The 20,728-nt window shown below is 37.5% G+C and overlaps 1 protein-coding gene across 11 annotated transcripts in view; it reads right to left on the reverse strand.

Moving 5' to 3' along the window:
- Positions 1 to 3,998: 3,998 nt before the first annotated feature.
- The window catches only part of TRMT9B (tRNA methyltransferase 9B (putative)), a 114,133-nt gene continuing 97,403 nt past the window's right edge, over positions 3,999 to 20,728 (reverse strand). For all 11 annotated transcript variants that reach the window (XM_059844774.1, XM_059844779.1, XM_059844777.1 and 8 more), the window contains 3 exons: positions 11,835 to 11,989; positions 8,702 to 8,875; positions 3,999 to 5,922 (listed from right to left, as the gene is read on the reverse strand). In XM_059844774.1, the coding sequence (XP_059700757.1) occupies positions 4,883 to 5,922; positions 8,702 to 8,875; positions 11,835 to 11,989 (1,369 nt within the window). In that variant the 3' untranslated portion in view covers positions 3,999 to 4,882. The remainder of the gene's footprint in view (positions 5,923 to 8,701; positions 8,876 to 11,834; positions 11,990 to 20,728) is intronic.

Here is a 20,728-nt window from a genome sequence, read left to right on the forward strand (position 1 = left end):
TCCAAAATGAAACTGTCACAAGAAATACTTTCTTCATTCAGAAAAAAAGAATTTGAGATGCTGTACAAAAAGCAACAACACACTGAAAATTTTGCAGAAGTCAACCTACTTTGTCACAACTGAAGAGGGCAACCTAATACCATCTCACTGTTGCTGTGTCCACTGTCCCGTCCATAAACCTCTCATCAAAGCAGAGCACCTTGCCAACAAGGATAAAGGGGATGGAGAATTTATATCCAGAAATCTTTTCAAAGCTAGGAGTGCCACATATAGTATATTTTCGTTTTCCTTTTTTCACATTTTTATTTCTTTTTAAATATGATCATAATTGCTGAATCACCCCTACTAGGCTTTTTTTAGTAGTGGTAGTGGTGGTTTTGGTGGGGCTTTTTTACAACATAGGGCAATTTGTATTCTTTTTAAGACAACTTATCTCTGTTGAGCACTGGGAGAAGAAGCAGGTGCAGGTATTGAATCACCACAAGAGCAACAGAGGCATCTGCTGTCCTCAAGCACCCCAAACTCCAGAAGATGTAGAGATAGCTTAAATGGCTCAAAGGCAGAGAGATTCCCTGCTCCACAGCAAATCACTGTGCTTTCCTGTTCTGCATTGTGTCCACGTGGTCTAACTGAATGAGCAAACAGCACTAACACAGTCTTCTCAGATTTGACATTCATTAAGAGTTTTCCAAGACACAGATTTTCAGGGGCTAATATATTTATTAGCTAATGTGAAGATATACAAATTTTGTAGAAAATTATATTTTAACCAAGTAGGATTTATTTATGTTGAATACTAAAGAATAGATTCCGTGTATGGACACAGAATCAACTCCAGAGCAGTACCTCAGCATGGTTTTCACCAGCAGACTGGAAGATAAAATCATGGCTTAACTGCCAGAATTCATATACTGTAAAAGTAAGAAATGCTGAACTCACAAAAGAGAGAAGCACTTGTTCAACACTGACACACTTCATTTTCCTCAAGTACTGAAGCAGTCCCAAACCCTGTAAAAGTGCTGAGCAAGAAAATGGGTAGTGCAGCAGATGTAACACACTGTCCATACTAATACAGCCCAAGAGTGCTATGGATGCAGTCTGATGGAGACATGACACAGCAGAGAGGATGCAGGATCACAGCTATTATTTCTATTCAGAACCTACCCAAGGGTTCACTAGCAACATTTTGCTGGTGGAACATACACAACTCTTCACTCAGCATTGTGAACCGTGGTCATAGGTAACCTCTATGAAATAAGTCCCAGAAAAGTCTGCTAGAATGTTTTTAGCTTTAATTTCTCAACTGTGATTTTAAAATTCCTACACAACGAGTTTGGAAGAAAGTAAATTAGTCACTGTTAGTACCAAAAAATTTGCACATGTTCACTTCTAATAAAAACATTTCTCAATGATTACAACTGCATTAGTCCTGGAAAAGCCAGTCTGTTCAATGTATTTTTTACTGCAGTTGTAGTGCCAAGCAATAGGGTGAGAGGCAATGGGCAGAAACTGATTCAACTTCAGGTGGGAGTTCCACCTGAATTAATTTTGTAAGAAACCAGGGCATCTTTCTCATATCATCAAAACTTTTCCACATGCCACTCAGTGCTACATACATAAGCACCTTAGGAGCAATCCAAGCCCACTAAAGCCAGAAGCATGTTTTTTATCAGCAGAATTGAGACAAGATTATTGCCCAGTTATCAGACAAGCAATGTAAAAACACATTTGCCTTTTACCTTATAAGCAGTCAGATCTTTCAGTCTTGACATTGCAAAAGTTTATGCTTTCAAGGACAGCTGGGTTTTATTTACTTATTCATTCATTTACTGTATTTTTAATGGTATATCCACTTCTCTGAGCACATTAACTTTGTCTGTTAGCTAATTAAGTCTGAGATCATATGGATTCTGCTGGAAATTACTTTTAGCTTAAGGTGTGCCTCCTCAAAACAGAAACCACTCAAGAGAAACCTTCACCATGCTCTGAGTGAGGTAATCTGGTTTATGAAATGATGAAGCTGTTATTGACCCAGGCAGGCTCCATTAATAGATGGGAGACTGCCTGGAAGAATAAAGCTTTGCTGTGCAGACTTCACAGTCACAACCTCAGCTGACTGACCCCATTCCATAAAAATTATGTTACATGGTGATGATACACCCTCAGATGACAACTGAATATTTGGGGAAGAAAAAAAATAGCTGCTTACCAAACCTGCCCTCTCCTTCTCCCAGGAATTTATAATACAATCCAATCCCAGCATAAACTCAAAACATGAGAAAATTCAATACAGAAATAAGTATTTGTAAAAAGCATCCCTGGGCAAGAACCTCAAACCAAATAATGCATGGAAAGCCAACATACACAAAAGTGGTTCAAAATACTTCAGCAGCTTTGAGGGGACAACTGTTATTCAAACAGAGCAAGAAGTATTAACTGGAGCCTGACACAGATTCAGTCTCTTACAAGGATGACAAGTCTATATTCTAAGAGAATGGACACATTTCCTTTCTCAGTTTACACCAAATTTCATCCGTCTCCTTAACTACACACTGAACATGCCACAGTCAGACTGTAGACATTCATATAACAAAGTTGTGATGTTCTTTCTTCCAAATAACTAAACTCAGCTGTCAGTTAAGATTAATAATACATAATAATTTTTTCATATGTGTGTAATAAAGTTTCTGCATGCTGGCATTTAGGGATGAAGTTTTAGAATTGGATATAGCATGATACTAATCTACCTCTTTCTTAAATGCAGCCCAAATTCCAGCGGTGCTGAATATCCACTGGCATACTTTATGTGGAAGCAATTGACTTCTGAAATTCTCAATCTCATCCAGAAATTCCTAACAAAAGAGGCAGGCAGGCCTCCCCTGTCTGAAACAACCAGGCAGCAAATGAGGTGTGGAGCTCAGCACAGTCCATGCTGGCTCTGCAGTATGGGTACTTTGGCACAAAGTGTCTAAACCTGGAGCCTGAGGAAGCAGCAGATGCAGCCCCCTCAGCCAGGAGCAGCTGGACCCAGTGAGGCAGGGAATATGGGCCATTTTCTGAACCATGGCTCATGCACAGCAACTGAAAGCCACAGCCCAGGGCTCTCTTGAAAGTAACATTTTAATTAGAGTGGAATGGTATTTCAGAAGCCTCATATGTATGGTTGGTTCTTTGGCCACACTTTGATTTTCAAAGGCCTGTGGGGAGTGCAAGTGGGACAGATCCAGGAAGGATAAAGTATAAGGATCTCAAGCTATGAGGAAGACAAAAATGATCATTTGAGGGCATTGCTCCAGCAAATAAATCTGTAATACATTACCATGTGGCAATTAACAGCTGGGAAGCTACATCAAAAATACTCAGCACCATCACGGTTTTCTACTGAACAATCCCAAATCCACCTGCTCATGCTGCATAGACTGGAAAAGCTTGGCATTTCACTCCTATTGCCTTGTATTCAAAGCTAGCTGCTCAATAATAGGGCAGACATCTTAATTATATATCTCTTTAAAACAGCAGTAACAAAAGGGGTTTGGGGTTTTTTTGGGGGGAGAGGGGGGAAGGGGGAAATCTGTGCAGCTCCATTAAAGGTCATGAAATCACACCAGCTGAAGATGTGCCCTGCATTGCAACCACTGACTATGAATTAAGCCCAGGCATGGAGTAACTCTAATGAGACAATTAACCTCCTCTAGCCCTGCTTCTGTTGGCACTTCCACTACTGATCTTCTGAAGCCAAAGGTGCTTTTTATCCCCCGCACTATAAACTGCTGCAACCTACTACAGATGGATAGTGCTGGTATGTCTTGGAGGGAACAGGAAAGTTGTGTAAACCATCTATTATCACTTAGGTCTCAAAAGGTTCATTTGCACTTCACAAGACAAGAATCTGTAATTTATGGGCAAACTGGGCTCATCCTTTTCCTGACTGCATTAAGACACTGCTAATATATATTCTCATGTCTGTGAACAAGAAAAGTAAATACAACAGCTGACCAGATGTGCACTGCATTTTTATTAATTTAATCTTAGCTTCTCAGGCTTATCAAAAAGATATATGTATTTCAAGGATTTGATTTTTTATAACTTTACATAATACTCACACTCTCACAAATTTCTCTGACTTTTATATACACATAGCCAATGAAAAACTACAGCAAAGGAAATTAAGATAAAGTATTTGTGAGAGTTAACACATAAAATTTCACCTGCACCTGAGAAACAAATTAAATTATTTTTAAAACAAAAGTAAAAAATACTGTCCTCAATCTGCGCTGTCATTTGCTCCCAAATACAAACATCAAATGACAGAATATGCAGAGCTTGTTTGTTACACAGTTTTTTGCCCATTAATAACTCTACTCCCAGCTAAGGAGCACTGGGACCATGCTTGCTCCCAGTTCTGCAGCATGCACTCTACCAGTGTACAGTCAAGTACAATTTTAGACATAGAGTCTATGTCTCGTTTATAGGACTTCAAGAATAGGGAGCAACGTGACAAACTTCTGGCATCTGAAGAACAAAGATTAGACTTTCTACTGAGAGGATATTTCTCACAAAAGATGCCCTGATCCTTGTTTTATAAAAAGGTTTATTTTTCAATAGAAAAGTATATTTTAAAACACAATTATTTGCTAACAGCAATATAAAACTCTACAGTTTTAACTTCATAAAAGTTTAACAAAACATAAATATTGTCTACCACTTACATTCCTATATACAGAGCTTGCATTAGCGAGTTAAATAGTTAAGAGATAATAACTCAAAAATGAATGGCACACAACTACAAGATTCAAATTCCGTGTCACACTGCACAATCACAGTAACACAAGGAAGAGCTTGAAATCCTCAGTCACTGGACTCTGCTTTGTTCTCTTTATAGCTATGTTCCTCTTCTCTCTGCAATAATGCACCAGTTCCCATGGTCATAGCAGGAAGAAAGTATCTGAAGCTCAGGCACATTCTCTTCTACCAGAGAACTCAGCTCTCCTTCCCGAAAAACATGGTAATAACGCATGAAGGCCTTTGTATCCAACATGGCATCAGTTTGGTCCCCAACAGACACTGCTGAATCCAAAGCTGAGTCAGTGGAGTCAGTTGTTGAAGTTCTTTTGAAAAACTTGCTGGCATCAGACTTACCAGCACCGTCTTTATTACAATCACAGATGCAGTCCTTGTCTTCCACTGGGCCATTTATAAATGAAGCTCTGTCCCCCTTGCTCTGAGCTACACTTTGGTGTCCTCCGTTTAAACTTAAATCCTTCAGTGCATCTGTGGCTGGTGACCACTGTGGCTTTTTGAGAGACAGGCTTTCCACAAACACGTCATCATCATCATCTAAACTCTGTTCATTTAACAGTGCCCCATGGTGACCCAAATCCAAACTGCAGTGCCGTGAATGCTGGATGGGTACGGCACTGTTGGCCCACACTCCTTCATGTTTCAGGTGCTTCATTTTGTCACTTTGCTTTCTCAGGGCTGATTCATCAAGTGATCTGGAGAAAAACCATGAGCGGAAAGATCTTCCTAGAGCACTGTAAAATCTGTTTTCTTCCTCAGAAATTTTCATGCAGCAGGCTGTGGGTAAGCAACGGTCCACACTGCGGGGATGTTTTGGATCCGCTTCTGGCTGCAGATTGTTTTGGCAGCTGCACTCAGAGATGACGAGCTGTGCAGGGTGTATGTCTTGGCCTTTTGCACTATGGACAAACTCACCCTTCTCTCCAGATTGATTTGATTCTGAAAAATGGCGCGAGCACAAGGCCTTGTTCCATGGAACAAATACATCTTGTTTCTCAAAGCGACGATTCTTTTGTTCCATAGCCCAAACATAAATCATTATTTGGCCTCCAGGTGTCAATATCCTTGCCATTTCCTTTATTGCTTTGATCCTCCTTTGTTTAGTTGAGAAATGATGTATCACTGTGAAAAAAAGAAAGGTATTATGTACTGAATATTAGTAAAGACAAAGCATTTCCATCTTCAACCTGTTCTAAATGTTCAGTCATTTCAGTTGCCTCATTCCAAATTATCACTTGCTGCAAGTGAGCAACAGTGCTGAATTTATAGGTACCACAATGGAGGTTCACCTCAGAATGCTCTCTTTTATGATTATGTCCAATAGATAAAAATAGGAAAATCTGGAAGAAGGAAATTAATCTCCTCCCAAAACAGGGATTCAAGAAAAGTCAGGCATATAAGCTGAAGGTTTCTGTTTCTCTGCATAACCCATAAGACATTATAACATGGCAGGCTTTCACTTAAATGCCTAGCCCTTAGGTGAGTTAGTATCAAGTTGACTTTAGTTTTTGGCATACTTTTCAGACTTATCTTACTGAAAATGGAAAATCTTTTCACCATGTAACAAATACAGCAAAGTGTAACATCAGAAAAAAGATACTTTGAACTTTTATATCAGCACACTTGCAAAAGTTCTAATGAGAAAATTTAGACAAATATTCACCATACCTTTAATTTTGTCAAATTAAATTTAATTTTTGTAAAAAAAGTCTACGTTGCATGTCTCAGCATTTTATAATTTTTTTACACTATGTTATGCTAGTAAAAAATAAAAATTTTGATCACAATATTTTCATTTTCTTTCCAGGACAATTCACAAATTTTCAAATTTCACTCCAATGTGAAATGACACTACATTTCAAAATGTCTATATTATTTCTATCTTCCTATTCACCTGGAGTATGAATGAGGCAATTTTAACAGTCAGAGAATAGCTAAGAGAACTATTTTCTCTCTAAACTCTCAGAGGCATTAACTTGTACCTAGCTTGGACACATTGGTCATGTTGTCCTATATATCATCAGCACTAGATTTGATCAGTGATGTAAAGAGGACTGATTCCATGATTTGTTTCAAGTGGACTTGGAGTCAGCCACTTCTACATGAAAACCATTCAATCTACCCATGGAACAGCAGGCATAGAGCATGTTCTTACCTGAAGACATTCCTCTATGAATTCAGAAAAATTTGATTTATGTGCTGCTTGACAGTAGCCAATTCTAGGTGTAGAAACAGTGTTACTTCAACACTGCAGTTATGAAAAGTGCATCCAACCAACCCTGTCTTTATTCAAAACAATGATTAAATTATCAAGGGGGAAAAAATGTAGCTTTATTATCACAAGCCAAGAAAAGCATTTGTGGCATTTTAATATTGAGAAGACTCTCACAAGCTGCTGAGAATACAAAATAGACAACTCTGAGAAGAGTTTCCCATCTGTGTAGTCAGTGTTTGTTTCCAGTGTTTGTTTTGTATTCCTGACTCCAAGGAATCTTTTTTTCAAAACTGAAAAAATAATCTAATTTTTTTTTTTTTTTTTTGGTACAGGATAGGGAAAAGGGAACTGATATTTTCCTATACTGGAGTTAGGCCATATATCACCACAGAACCTCCTGCAAAATTTTATCAAAACTGACAGAGACAGCATACACATAGAAGCTTAATTTACCAGAAAGAAATTACAATCAACCAACAAAATCTGTGCAAATTCTTTAATGGGTTAAATTTTCCTTCTGGTTAGAATCACTCTGGTGGTTCTGCAGAAAAATCAATCCTATAAACACGATTATATCAACAAATCCAAGAAGAGTACTTGACTAAGTACATAAATGTTTTTTTTTCTCTGTAATAGGATGAAAACCACTTTATTTAGAATTAGATGGACACAGGCATACCATGTCTCTATTCAAGAGAGATTAAAATTCATTATTATTAAATGTACTGAAATAGAATGTGAACTTTTAAACTTGTCAGGCTTATAATTGATATAAACACTAGATAGGTATACTATCCTTGAGTCAGCTGATCTGATAAGCACTGAAATGGTGCTATGAGACCTAAAATGTGGGTAGGGCTCACTGGTTAACTAGCCAACATGAAACAAAGTAATATGATTACTGCTTGTGTATCAGTCACCCTTTCCTTCCACCTGTTTATGTGAAAGATACATTTTAAAATAAATTTCTATCACATTTCAAGTAGTTTGTTGATTGCTATCAATAATAAATAATAATAATAATAATTATCATGCTTTGTACTTTTGCTGATGAATTAAAAAACCCTGAAAGAAGCTCAATCAAGACTAGAGCTAAAAACCTAGACTGTAAGTGGGTACTCTTTTTTATCTACACTTTGCAAATTTTACTTCTCAAATTATGAGTAGTATTTTCAAAGAGGGAAGTCAGAAGTGTTAAAATGCAGAGATGCCCTGGTCATTTTAGACAAGTGCTTGTATGAATCTGAGTTCTTATGACTAAGAGAAATCCGAATTCATAACACATAATTGTTAATGTGTGTTCCAAGTTCTGCCATAAAGTTTTCATTTCAAAGCATTTGCTGTTCAAAACAGATGCTATAGAGAAACCAAGAGTTTGTCTTGAGCATCTAATATGTTTAAGCTTTGAGCAGCCATGTTTAGATTCGTTTTCACTTATTTACAATGCATGCTGGAAGGAAAACTTTTCTCTACCACATATAAACAAACAAGTGATATGCATACTTCCTTGGTCAACAGTGCCTCTTGAGTAATTGGAGTAATTGGAGTTTTGTTGTAATTTCAGTTCTATCTCCTGTAATTCTAAGGAACTGTTTCAAAACAATTAACTGAAATGAAGCCCCATGGAAAGAAAAGAACACAGAAATTCTCTTTTGCTGGGGACAGAATGAAGGTATGCTGTCTTACCTCCAATTGAAATGACTGCATTGAAGCACTGATCCCTAAAGGGAAGGTTAAGGTTGTCACACACCAGAACCTCATCACCTTTCTTCTTTGCAATTTCTACCAGTCCTTCACAGTAATCACAGCCCAGATTATACACTTGACTGTTGACACTGAGATACTTTCCAGTTCCACAACCTAAAGAAAAGGATACTAGGTCAGAAGTCATATATTCCAACCATTTGCTCTCCCTCCTAAAGCAGTGAAAATAATATGCAGGCTTTCCTAATCCTCCATTTTCCTGGAAAACAAAAAGAGGGTTTGTGCTGACTAGCGTAACTGCTGCAGGGCTCATTTGGACTGTTGAAAATGCATGCTCACACTATTAGGACTGTAACAGTACCAACATCACTAACAGGAATACTCATTACACAGCCCAGTATAATAGCAGGTTATTTGTATTTCTGTGGGGAGCAAGGATAAGTGCAGGTGGGAGGAGGAAAGAATGCTCCTCTGTATTGTACATTTTCGAGAATAAAAACTCAACCATGCTGCTTCATACTGAGTCTTCATATAGCCTGTATCCTGTTACCAACAATGAGCATAAATGGGCACCCAGGAGAGGGTGAGAAAAGGATAAGCACTAAGGCCCTTTCCCCAGTGCCATTCCAGCTTCCAGCTACTTTCTGTTCAGGGGATTTCCTGAAGCCAGTGTGTTATGTCTTTTCAGTGGTCTGCAACAGAGATCTTTCCTTTGCTTAACCCCATGCACTACTTCTCCAGTGCATCCCATTTCTCTCCAAGAAGTCCTAAACCATAAATGACACTTACACAAGTCAGAGCGGAAAAATTTTTCTTTAGATACAGACTCAAAAATAACCATAAATCATAGAAGTTCTTTCCATATTGCAGGCACATCCTCTTTTTGACTTTGTGCCAATGCATTATAAGCCATGTAAATGTAATGAACTGTTCCAGAATGACTTCCACCTAAAAGGAAGCACAGTCCTTCTCAAGGACTGTGCTGTAGTGAATTGAAATCTTTCAGAGGATCCCTCAATGCCTTATGCATAACAAGCACTTTTCAAAATTATACTGGGAGCTGTTCACTGCAGCTCTGGGTCACTAGTGAGGAATAATTTCTGAAAGCTGACAGCCAAGCAGCGGGGTAGCAGCTTGGCAAAGAGAATCATCTCAGTACTGGTAATTCAATTTAAAGGCCTGGAGTTATCTTTAGAAACATCACTGCTTCTTGCAGCACTGCTGCTCTCAGTGTTGTTAATGTGCACCATTATCTAGAGAGACAGCACAGGAACTATTGCAGAACAGAGCAACACTTCAGTGGTGAAAAAGCACATTTCTCAGCAAAAAGCAAGCACTCTTCTTTGAGGTAACACTTGAGAAAAATAGAAAATACTAATATTGCAAATGGTGTTCAAGGAATATATGCAATAATACATGAAGCTCTGCATGTTAGGAAACTACAAATTTTAAAGATTTTTATAAATTATGATTCATTACTGTGTCTGCAGAGGAACACATTTATTCAACTATCATTAATTTGGGAGATTCAGTTGCTTAACACATGGCTTTTGGAGAAGTGCTTTGTAATCACTGTGAGTCTTTGGAAGTATAGGGTCCTCTCTGGAATGAAGCTACATAGTGTCAAAAATCCCAGTATTCTAAAAATCTACATTTGCCAGAGATTCACTTTTAAGTGAGTCATCAGGAAGGTGAATTCCTTGAAACTAACAATGGCCAAGCTATTTTCATGTGTTTTGATCAATGAAGAATAGTAAGGCAAATGGAGAAAATGATATTTTAATAAAAGGCAGTATTAAACTGAAAAGAAAATTACCAATTAAAGATCTTATTTTGAAAATTTTAGTGCCACTGGGCACTAGTGCCACTTTATTACAACTCCTCCTTAAATATGTGCCAAAAGTAAACACAACAGTCAGATTGCTGTAGATCTCATTAAACCTCATAAAAGAAGATACCTTGTGTGCCTTAGTGGTAGTATTCCTATTGGCAACTGTAAAGACTGAACTTCTCCCCAGATGAGACTGCAACAGGGTGACCTTAAGCTTTCAGCAATCACTGCTGATAAAGCCTCAATAAACTTCAGCTAAGATGAAGATGACTTCTATTGAGGTGGCAATGATTTTGGCTGAGAAGTACCAATCTAGCTCTCAGTTGAGTGAGTGTAGGCTAGAGAATATTTCCTGAAATTACTGACAATGGTGCAGACATATAAAAATAGCTACATGCTCAAAATACCAACAATTAAGTATTTTTGGTGTAATGCTCAACAGCAGCAGGAGAACTCCATATTATCTTCTGATTAAGGCCTACAGCATATTCAAATAATGTTTTTCTCTTACTGGATAAAGCAGATGCATAATTTATTGTGCACATTTGTTAAACCTTGCTGTGTAAAAGTATTTTATTAGTTAAAACAGTATGGAAAACACAATGGTGCAAACAAGCATTTGTTTTGCAATGTGCTGTATAGGACTGAAGTCATAATGCAAGCAAAGGAAACATGCCAGCACCTGGAAGCCCCCGGAAAGTCTGCAGGAACAACAGAAAATCCAGGTATAAATACTGCACGTAGGGAAGACAATGAAATAACAGGAAAACACCTAAATATGGTGTCCATATTTAGGATCACAGGAAGATTCTCAGATCGAGGTTTTTTTTTAAATATTTTTAACAGCAATCACATCAGAAGATTTCTCTTAATAAAAAGCCTTGCTAGAAAGAGTTTTAGAACAAATGAAAACCAATGAATTGCAGACTGGTATTACATAAACCAAGTGATCTAAAGAAACTGAAATATTAAATAATTGGGCTATTAACATAATTTTTTCTAACAGGCTCCAGGGGAATGAAAGACCATTAAGCCAGTGGGGAAATGGATAGATTAGACTTAGCTCAACAAAAATAAGGGAAAACATTTATTTACTGCCTACATGATACACTGCCAAAGAATTAAAAGAAGCAAAGTATTGCATCTAGCATTGGGGCATATATACAATTTTAAAACAGATTTAAACAACTTAAAAAACCAGTTGATCTGAAGGCTAAATATGTTAACAGGTAAACTAACAAAGCTTATAAACAATCTTTTATGTCACCGCAAAGAATGGCTTACCTATATCAACCACGAGACTGCCAGGCTTTTGTTCCAGCAGGAAGTTCCGAACACGAGGCCATGCTTTGGTCTGCAGGTCACTGAAGTAGGCAGCTGTATTTTCATACACACTGTGCACGTGCTGCTTCTCTAGCTGGGTAGCCTCATGTTCCATCCTGAAAACATAATGAAGGTTATGTATAACAAAACACAAACTGTTGCAGTATAGACTTTATATTTTATAGGCAAGCATAATTCAGGGCCATGTACGTTTATATCATAAATTACATCCATCTACCAGTCATATTTATAAAATAGTCTTTACTTAAAGGATCTGATTTTATTTCATGAAAGTCAAGAATAACTGTGAATGTACCACTTCCCCTGTGAAGCATTATGTAACTGCACAAGCCTATGCAATAACAGGCACATTCCCAAGTTCACCAATATAGTAAAAGCTTATCTGGTGCAAAAGAGAGCCTGTATTCAGTGAAAGTGCAGAATGGTTATAGAATCATAGAATCATTTAGCTTAGAAAGACCTTTACAATCATCAGTCCAACCAGTTGTGAACAGGATTTTAAGAACCAACCTTCCTGTTGTTGCTACTGTGAATAGGCAAACTACTAATGTTACTTGAAATACAGCCTGGTCCCTGAAACCTAAGCCCCTAAATCATGCATAAGTGATTTGTGGTTTATCAGCCCTCTAGAAGTGATTGGTTTGCTAAAGTTTTTCAGCAACAAAACCTCGATTTCCCTACTTCCAGTCCATTATCTTCATGTCTTAGCACAGCATTTTAGTTTAGTGATTCAAGAAATGGTATCTTGAACTTTAAGTATTACCCCTGAGCTCATGTAGATACCAAGTGGATGCAGACACTGAATCCCTTCAGACAGAATCTTACATCTTCCTTAACATATCCTCTCATCCAAGGACCAACCAGGTGAGGTTTGAGTATCTGCTGAAGACTGATGAGATTACATTCCAAAGTGTTAAGGCATTCTTCAAACTAATTTAAAGTGCCTGTTTATATGGGAAATATTTCTTCCCATTATTAAAAAAAAACTTATTAAATTGTCCAAGAACTCCACAGAGATTAAAGCCTGCTTCCAAACATCAAACAGACTAAGCAATGTATTATCAAAATAAAATTATAAAAGTGACTCCTTTGACTGCATTTGAAAAGGTCAGAAGCAAAGACTTTAATTTACTTTCCTTGATTTTCAAATAATATACATTTAGGAACCATAATAAAAATTTCTTCTTCCTGTCACTTTTAGCATTGAAATACATTAGTATGAGAGAAAAGATGGGAATATATGAGAAACTATGATATCTATGAGAAAAAACATTTTTATTATTTTTTTAATGTATGTGTAATAAATAATGTGAGCTGGCACCTCAGCTGTTCTACAGACACAACCTGTCCTACACCTGTCCTACAAATACAATCTTTTTAATTAAAGAAATGGGAGTTAATCCCAGTGACTAAAAAAACAACGTACTTCAAGTGTGTGTCAGTGTTTACAGAATAGTTGTAAGGCTTGATCCATTTCCCTGGTACTGTGTAAGAGGTGGGGACAAACTGTTAACAAGTCTACAGTCTATTCTCACTGTAGTATCTTGGAATATCTGTCTTCAAAACATTTATGTTCAATATTTCCATATTCTTTAATTTATCTTTTTTCTACAATCCACAATTTTCTTTTATTCTGCATTTGTTCACCTTTTACTAGGTGAATATACACATATACATAAAAATTTAATTCAGAAACTGTATAGTACATTGCTACTAGGCACATTTTCAGTTTAATTAAAGAGTGAAAAGCTGTAACAGACTGAACAAAAGAAGCAACATAGACTTGAAATTATATTACATTGCCAGATGTTACTCAACCAAACATTTCTAAGAATCCATTTCAAGTTATGTTGTCACATAGAATGGGTTAGCTGCAGTAATTTCAAGTAAGTATTCCTTAGAGTCAACAGCCCAATCCTGTGTTTTTATTTGACCCTTAAATAAAATAAATTAGGTGTTTCATGTCTCCAGCTGTCTTTTTTCTCTGCCTCAAAACATACTCTGTTTGGTTGTTCAACTGCCTAGGAGTCCTCTATTTATAAGTAGCAATTCCAAAGACTAACAATAATTTCTTTTATTTTGTTGCCTGATAAGCTCCTTGCTCTAATTTATATTTCATGTTTAGTTACTATGTGGCTCAGTGTATCCAAGTGCTTTCTTTTATCTTTCCACTTGAAGCTCGTCGTTCAACCTTTGCAGTTCTTAAAAAGAACTGAAAAGGCAGAATGTTTCCAACCATTCATACTGAATTCCAAACGCAGTCTTTTTTTCAATATTTTCCTAAAATGTCTACATTGAATTCCAGCACAGACTGAGATCTGGCTTCATTTCCTATTGAATCCAAGACCATTAAGTTCTTCCTTAATGGACAGGAAAAACTTGTTCACTGGAACTGGTACTAAGTCTTCAGCTACACAGGACGTGCTAGAGACTTCCATGTCTTACAACACACCATTAGAGGCTATTATTTTTAGATATTCTTAATAAACATTGTCAAGAAAATAATTTCGTTATAATAGAGTAATGGTAGTATACTAAAAAGAAAAATTATTTAATGCACCATTTTGTAACAATTTCCATTCCTGCTGCTTGTTTATATTTGGCAAACAATTAAGGCACAGGATGAAATCAAACTTGCCAATTTGACTTTCCAGTCAAGATCCATAATAGTATCAGGTTTTACTTTACAGCACGGCAGGAAATGTCCCAGCAATTAACCTCTTCATTTCAATGTTTATAAAACACAAGGAACCTGAGGAGTCTGCCCAGACCCACAGCTGTACCATTTTCACACAAATAGACTGTCACCAAAAAACCACAGAAACTTAGACCCATGTAACCTTACCAGCCAAATTCAATGCCCCTATTTCTCTTTCTAAATAAAAACAACAACTTCTTTGCTTTGAAAGTAACAGTCAGTGCCTCTGCTGGACATGAATTGTAGAAAACGTTCATTTCATCCAACTTCTGGATTTAACTTCCTGGATAATTGGAAAGTCTGTTTTGCAAAGTAGGTAATGAAAATCTGCCCAGAAATCCCACTGCTTCAGCATCTGCTCCAGTTCTCATTGAAGCTTCCCAGAAGCTGTCTGATAAGACCAGCGAAGAGAAGCAGGTGGTAATTATGGACACTTTTCCCGTGCTCAATTCTTCTTCTCTTGTCCTTATGCCCCTGCTAAAGGACTCATGCAGAGGCTTGGAGCAGAGATGGGAGTGTGCAGTAAATTGGCACTGAGCTGTTCAGTCACTCTGAGCTGTTCAGTCACTCTGCAGTAAGTCTTGCCAAGTCCCCGAGATGTGAATGCAGCTCAACAAACACCCACCAACTGCAAACAAGCAGCTTGGATAAAAACTGAGGAGCAGGATTCTCTTCCCCTTCAGTGATTCCTGGGCATCCTCCTGGTGATTTGTTCATGAGACTACAACAGGCCCTTGTTGCAGCTGGTCTATCAAATGAGGAAACTGGATGAAAACTTTATTTTCAATTCTGCTGAATTTCCAGGGAAATGGATCACCAGTCCATCACATTTAACTGTGGTACATTAACAAATAGTTTGGAACTAAACAGGTTGTAGTCCATTGACTTTTACCTACACTGCTCTTTTCCCTCTTTGTTAAAGAAAAACCCAAAACCAACCAACCAAAAAACAAAACAAAACAAAAAAACTCCTAAAATATTACACCTTCCAAGAAGGTAAAAGGAACTGTACAAACACTGTATTTTTATAGCTATATATCTCACTAAGAGTTCTCTGGCTCTAAGGTAATCTAATTTCTTCCCATTCCATTAACATTCTGCAACCTTTTAGATAATTAACTTTTCAAGGATACTGCTTTAATAAAAGTCATGTTGCTTGGATATTTTTATTGCTGCTGAAGTAAGAAATACATTTCAGCAAGTGACCTTGAAATGAAAACAACCAAAATTAATAAGCCCCATTTCCAACACTTTTAAAAAATCATGTTTGGATTTTTGGGGTTTTTTTTTGGGAGTGGGGGTCTGTTTGAATTTTTGTTGTTGGTTTTGAAAGCATTTAATGTATAGTGTTGACTAATGGTATTAAATACCTCATCCTCAATATTTGCTGGCTCCCAGATGCCTGGGATGTCCTGAAACTGAAGCACAGGAGATAGTGTTCCATCCAAAACCACTGCCTCTACTACAGTCGACCAAAAGCTCTTCACAATCACCTGCGGTTCTGAACCACTTGCAGACCTCCTCACCTACCTCAAGTTATCTCCTCCCAGTCACCTACAATTTTCATCTTCCATGTTCTTTTCATTTATTACAACTTCCTCCGTCTCCTTTAGCATGTGCTATGTCAGCACAACTGTTTAACTTGATACAATGCTGTACAATACTGTGAAGTCTTCCCTGGCTCTGGTACAGCTCCTGCTTGCCTTTCTATCCAGGCCAAGCACAGTACCCAGAATATCTCACAAAGCTTTTGTCAATGGCCTCTTGGAACCACGCTGTAATTTTCCTGCATTGCTCTGATTTGTCTTGAAATCAATGGCTCTTGATTAATTTGTGCCACAGGCCTTCCTCGTCTTCTCTCTTGCAACTGCTTATTTTCTCTAACCCTTTGATGAGCAGCATGGATTCACTCAATTCAGGGCAAGATTTCAGCCTGTTAACGAGGGCCCCTCTTAGATACACTCATTTTCACATGCTGGTAGGAATTCTCAATATCATTTTGGGTAAGAAGAACTGCTCCAAAGATCTAGGAAATTCAGCACAGTTGTGTCTCTCTTTGCTGCCACAGCAACATAAATCTTGATTACACATGCAATAACTTAATTAATCGCTTAAATGGAACAGGGTAAACCACAAGGTCTAGGTCTACATCCTCAATACCCTGTTCTCCAGCAATAACACATGCACTTGCAGCTGTTACTAACACCTAAGTAAAAGGTGGGGCAGACCAATTTGTGTTTCATCCTTCATCTCTAGAATAGCGAGAATCACCTATTCAGTGACAAATGGTTCCAGTTTACTTCCAAAATTTTCAGTCTTTTCATTCAAATACAGGTAGCCATGGAAAGTGAAGAGTACAGCCCTAGTGGACTATAAACCACAGTATTTTTCCCATGCAAAGATAAAAATCCAGTTTATCTCCAACAGCAAAACAACATTGCAGCCCTTCTGAAAAACAAACCTGATTTCTTTATCAGACCTTTGCTCACCCTTTAACTGAATTTATATATTCAATAGCAGTAACTTCCATTCTGATTGACAGTGATGTCTCATTTCAATAATGCAGACAAGAAACTGGTCTATGCCAACAGGGCAAGTGGCTTCCAGATACCAATCATTAAGCAAAGCAGCTGTATTAGTAAATAAATGGTAATGAAACAAAATAATAGGAATGCTGTCATGAACAGTTAAACTAGCTGCAATGAAAGTTGAGTAAGAGAACACAATAGAGGATGATTTGTTTACATAAGGCTAACAGCTCCAGTAATTAATTTCATCCACGCATGAACCATTATAATCCCATGAAAATGCAAGCCTGAAATCAGAGCAAGGGGAGCTCCATGCAGCATTACTAAAACCTTTTTGAGCTGAAATCCTGATTCAAAACCCTTCCTCCAGTAAAGTTTGGGAAATCCTGAAACAAAAAATAAAGAGCTGGGACACATTTGACAAGAACCACTGTTAGCTGAAACACTAACTGTGAAATGAGCATTTTAAAGTAATTTCGTTGACTGAAATGAAGTCACCATCATTGTATTTTTTCTTACTAAAATACATAGAACTTTGTCTCAGCAAAACATTAAAAGGACTGAGACTGTTCCTACAAGACCTTGGACAAAATAAGTTTATAGTTCAAGCTCTAGTAACTCAAAATGACAGCCATTCACTGTCACATTCATTTTGTTAGCTTTGTTTTCCAGTTCAGACCTAGTACTATTCACTGCACATTCTTGGATCAGTTAATCATTTAATATTCCCCTTGCTGTTTTGCATTTAGGGTCATAGTCTATGTACCTGAAACGTTGCACTGTAAACAGATTTATTTTCACTAAGTACATAAACTGCATTCTGTAGATAGGTAACATTCTGTTAAATGAAAATGCACAAACATGGACCCTTGGCCATTAAAAAACCCTGAGAGGAGGAGCAAACTCATGCAGAAGCTTCACAGTCCCTTTACGTGTCTGTTCATCTTTACTGTCACATCAAAACTCACAAATCACCTCCCAGCACTGAGTCTCTTCCTACTGAAGTCCCACACAGCCAAAAACCCGTGATGCTGGATGTGCACTGCTGTGGGTCTTCAGATCCTGCTCAGAAACACTCTGTACAGGCATCAGAGAAGAGGGGACTAGGAAAAATTTGGCCTACTAAGCAGGAAGGAAAGTCTAATAATAAGTAGTGCTGAGAAGAGCAAAGTGTTTAGGTTTTTCTTCTTCACTATTCATATTAATTGCCACCAGGTGTCAATGCATCAGTGACAAAGGGATAAGAACTTAGGGAGAGAATAGGTTGGGGCTTTTAATTTCAGAGTTTTCTAAACTAGCCTAATAAACAGTACATAGGGAACTGATTGCACTGGTCTTGGGTTAGACAGGCTCAGAGCCACAAGAAATTGAATTTGAGAAACTGAGGGAAACATGTACAATCCCTATTCTCATCATATTCTAGCAAAAAAAAATTAGGGACAGTCATTTAAGATTCTAGAAATGACAGTAGAATGGTACAGTTGATATCATTTTGAAGAGGATATTTAGAGTGTATTTACCAAAATTCACTATCATGCTGGAAGGATACCCTGAGCAAACCTGTCCAGAAATATGCTTAGGACACTCCTCAATAATTTCTTTGTTATGATACTTGCAGACAGACCAAACCATCAGGGTCCAAATGAACTGGATAATGGTATCAGAATTCAAATGTTTAAACAGATCAAAACAGACAGAGCAAAGCATTACTTTTTGGTAAGAATAGCCCACTGCACAAAGACTGAAGGAGGGAGGATGGGATGCCTGGCAGCAGCTCTGCAGAAGTGGATCTGGGCCATATAACATTTCACAGATTTAACACCATACACGCTATGTTGTTATGGTGGTTTTAGCAATATACTGTTGCCAAAAAATAAGAAAAGAAAAAAAAAAACAAAACTGGATCAGTGCACAGGCAAGTTACATAAAATTTTCCTTCTCCTACATTCAGCACTGCTGGCATATCAGGTTGAGCGTTATGTTTAACTTCAAGCAAGAATAAAATAGGAGAGAACAATTATGAGATACTGTATATATATCTAGGAGATCAGAAATCACATAAATCCTGGGGAAAGAAATTTGTTTCAAACTGTTGGCCCAGAATGAGAGAGGACCATCTCCTAACAAGAAAGGCTGTTGCAAAGTGGAGAGAAATACCTGTTTGCCAAAACTGAAAGGCAGAAAAAAGACAGTAGCTTAGGCTACAACAAGGGATGGGACAATGGGTAGGACACTCAAAACAAAAGGAGATGAACAGAAAAGCCCTGGAAATGACCGTGGACTGGGTAGGACATGAAGTCTCTACCAATGGGCTTTTAAAAATCTAAGTCAGTTAAGCACCTGTCAGGAAATACCCTGTACCCTGCATCACTATCTCAAAGCCCCTGACCATGCCAATCTAAGCATAAGCTTTAAATGCAGCTATTTTTTCTCCTTGGTCACTGCATGTCTCAAACATTTGTATGCAATTATCACGTCTCCTCATTTTCCAGCAGTTAAGCAAGCATTAAATATTTAGTACTTTCCATCTTCCCTGATGAATCAGTCAGGGTGGTCTTTTACAAGTACTGTTGTCATCCTAAGTATCCTCTCCATATGTCTTGATTCTTTAGGCCAAGGGATAGTCACAGGAATATTTTATTCCTGAATGTCATTCTACAGTTCTTGAATTACAGTTTTTTTAATTTTTTCTGTTTCCTCACACACTGGGTTTGCATTTAGAGTACTATTTTCAGTTGGATTAGTTTTAATTTATGTGGTATAATCCTCCTTTTTTTTTCAGTCATAGAGCTCATCACTGTTGGTGCTTACATAGTACTTGCTGTAATACACAAAACCTCTCAATTTAAAATTACTTACAAACTGACTTAAGACATTAAATTACTTGAAAACATATCTTCTGCTGAAATCTCAGAGACAGAAATATAAGTAGCACATTATCAAGTAGGATCTAAACTGGAAGCAGCCAATGGTTACCTTTGATCTCAAAATGAGATATAAAATGTTGTAGAATCAATTACAGTAATTACAGAACTACTAAGTGGTTTCTTTTGATACATTTTATAAACTACTCTTGATTATCATGTTTATTACAACTGAACAGATCATTTCCTATCTTACAATATTCATATACAGATGTATTCAGTATTCAGCATACTCGCCAAATACAGTTTAAAAAGATCAGATCTTGTGGTGGACAGCACTAGGTACTGTTACCTCAGTAGATGACCACTTAAATGAAATCAAAGTCAGTCTGACTTTTTTTATCCTACAAAACTAAAAAATCTGACTGATTCACTTTTTTTTTTTTTTTTTTGTAATTTTTAGTTATAGGAAGTCATGTATTTATATTTATTTCTCAAAAAAGAAAAGGTGGCTCATTTGTCTTAGAGGCTAGTGCTCCAAAGTGTCTTAAGTACTCTCTAACAGCAACTGGGTGTTAATGCAGCTGACAAAGGCTCCTGAAGATACACCAGTAATCCTATCAGGGGTTGGATTTAGACCCAGACACAGAAAAACTGCACTATGTTGTTCCTGAGAGGTTGAGGTGAAACCCTCTGTGAGGTGTCTGTCACTGACAGCTTCTTCCAGTGGTAACTGCAGCAGAC

Source organism: Haemorhous mexicanus, chromosome 4 (genome assembly GCF_027477595.1).
Source record: "Haemorhous mexicanus isolate bHaeMex1 chromosome 4, bHaeMex1.pri, whole genome shotgun sequence".
In the NCBI taxonomy this organism is placed as follows: domain Eukaryota; kingdom Metazoa; phylum Chordata; class Aves; order Passeriformes; family Fringillidae; genus Haemorhous; species Haemorhous mexicanus.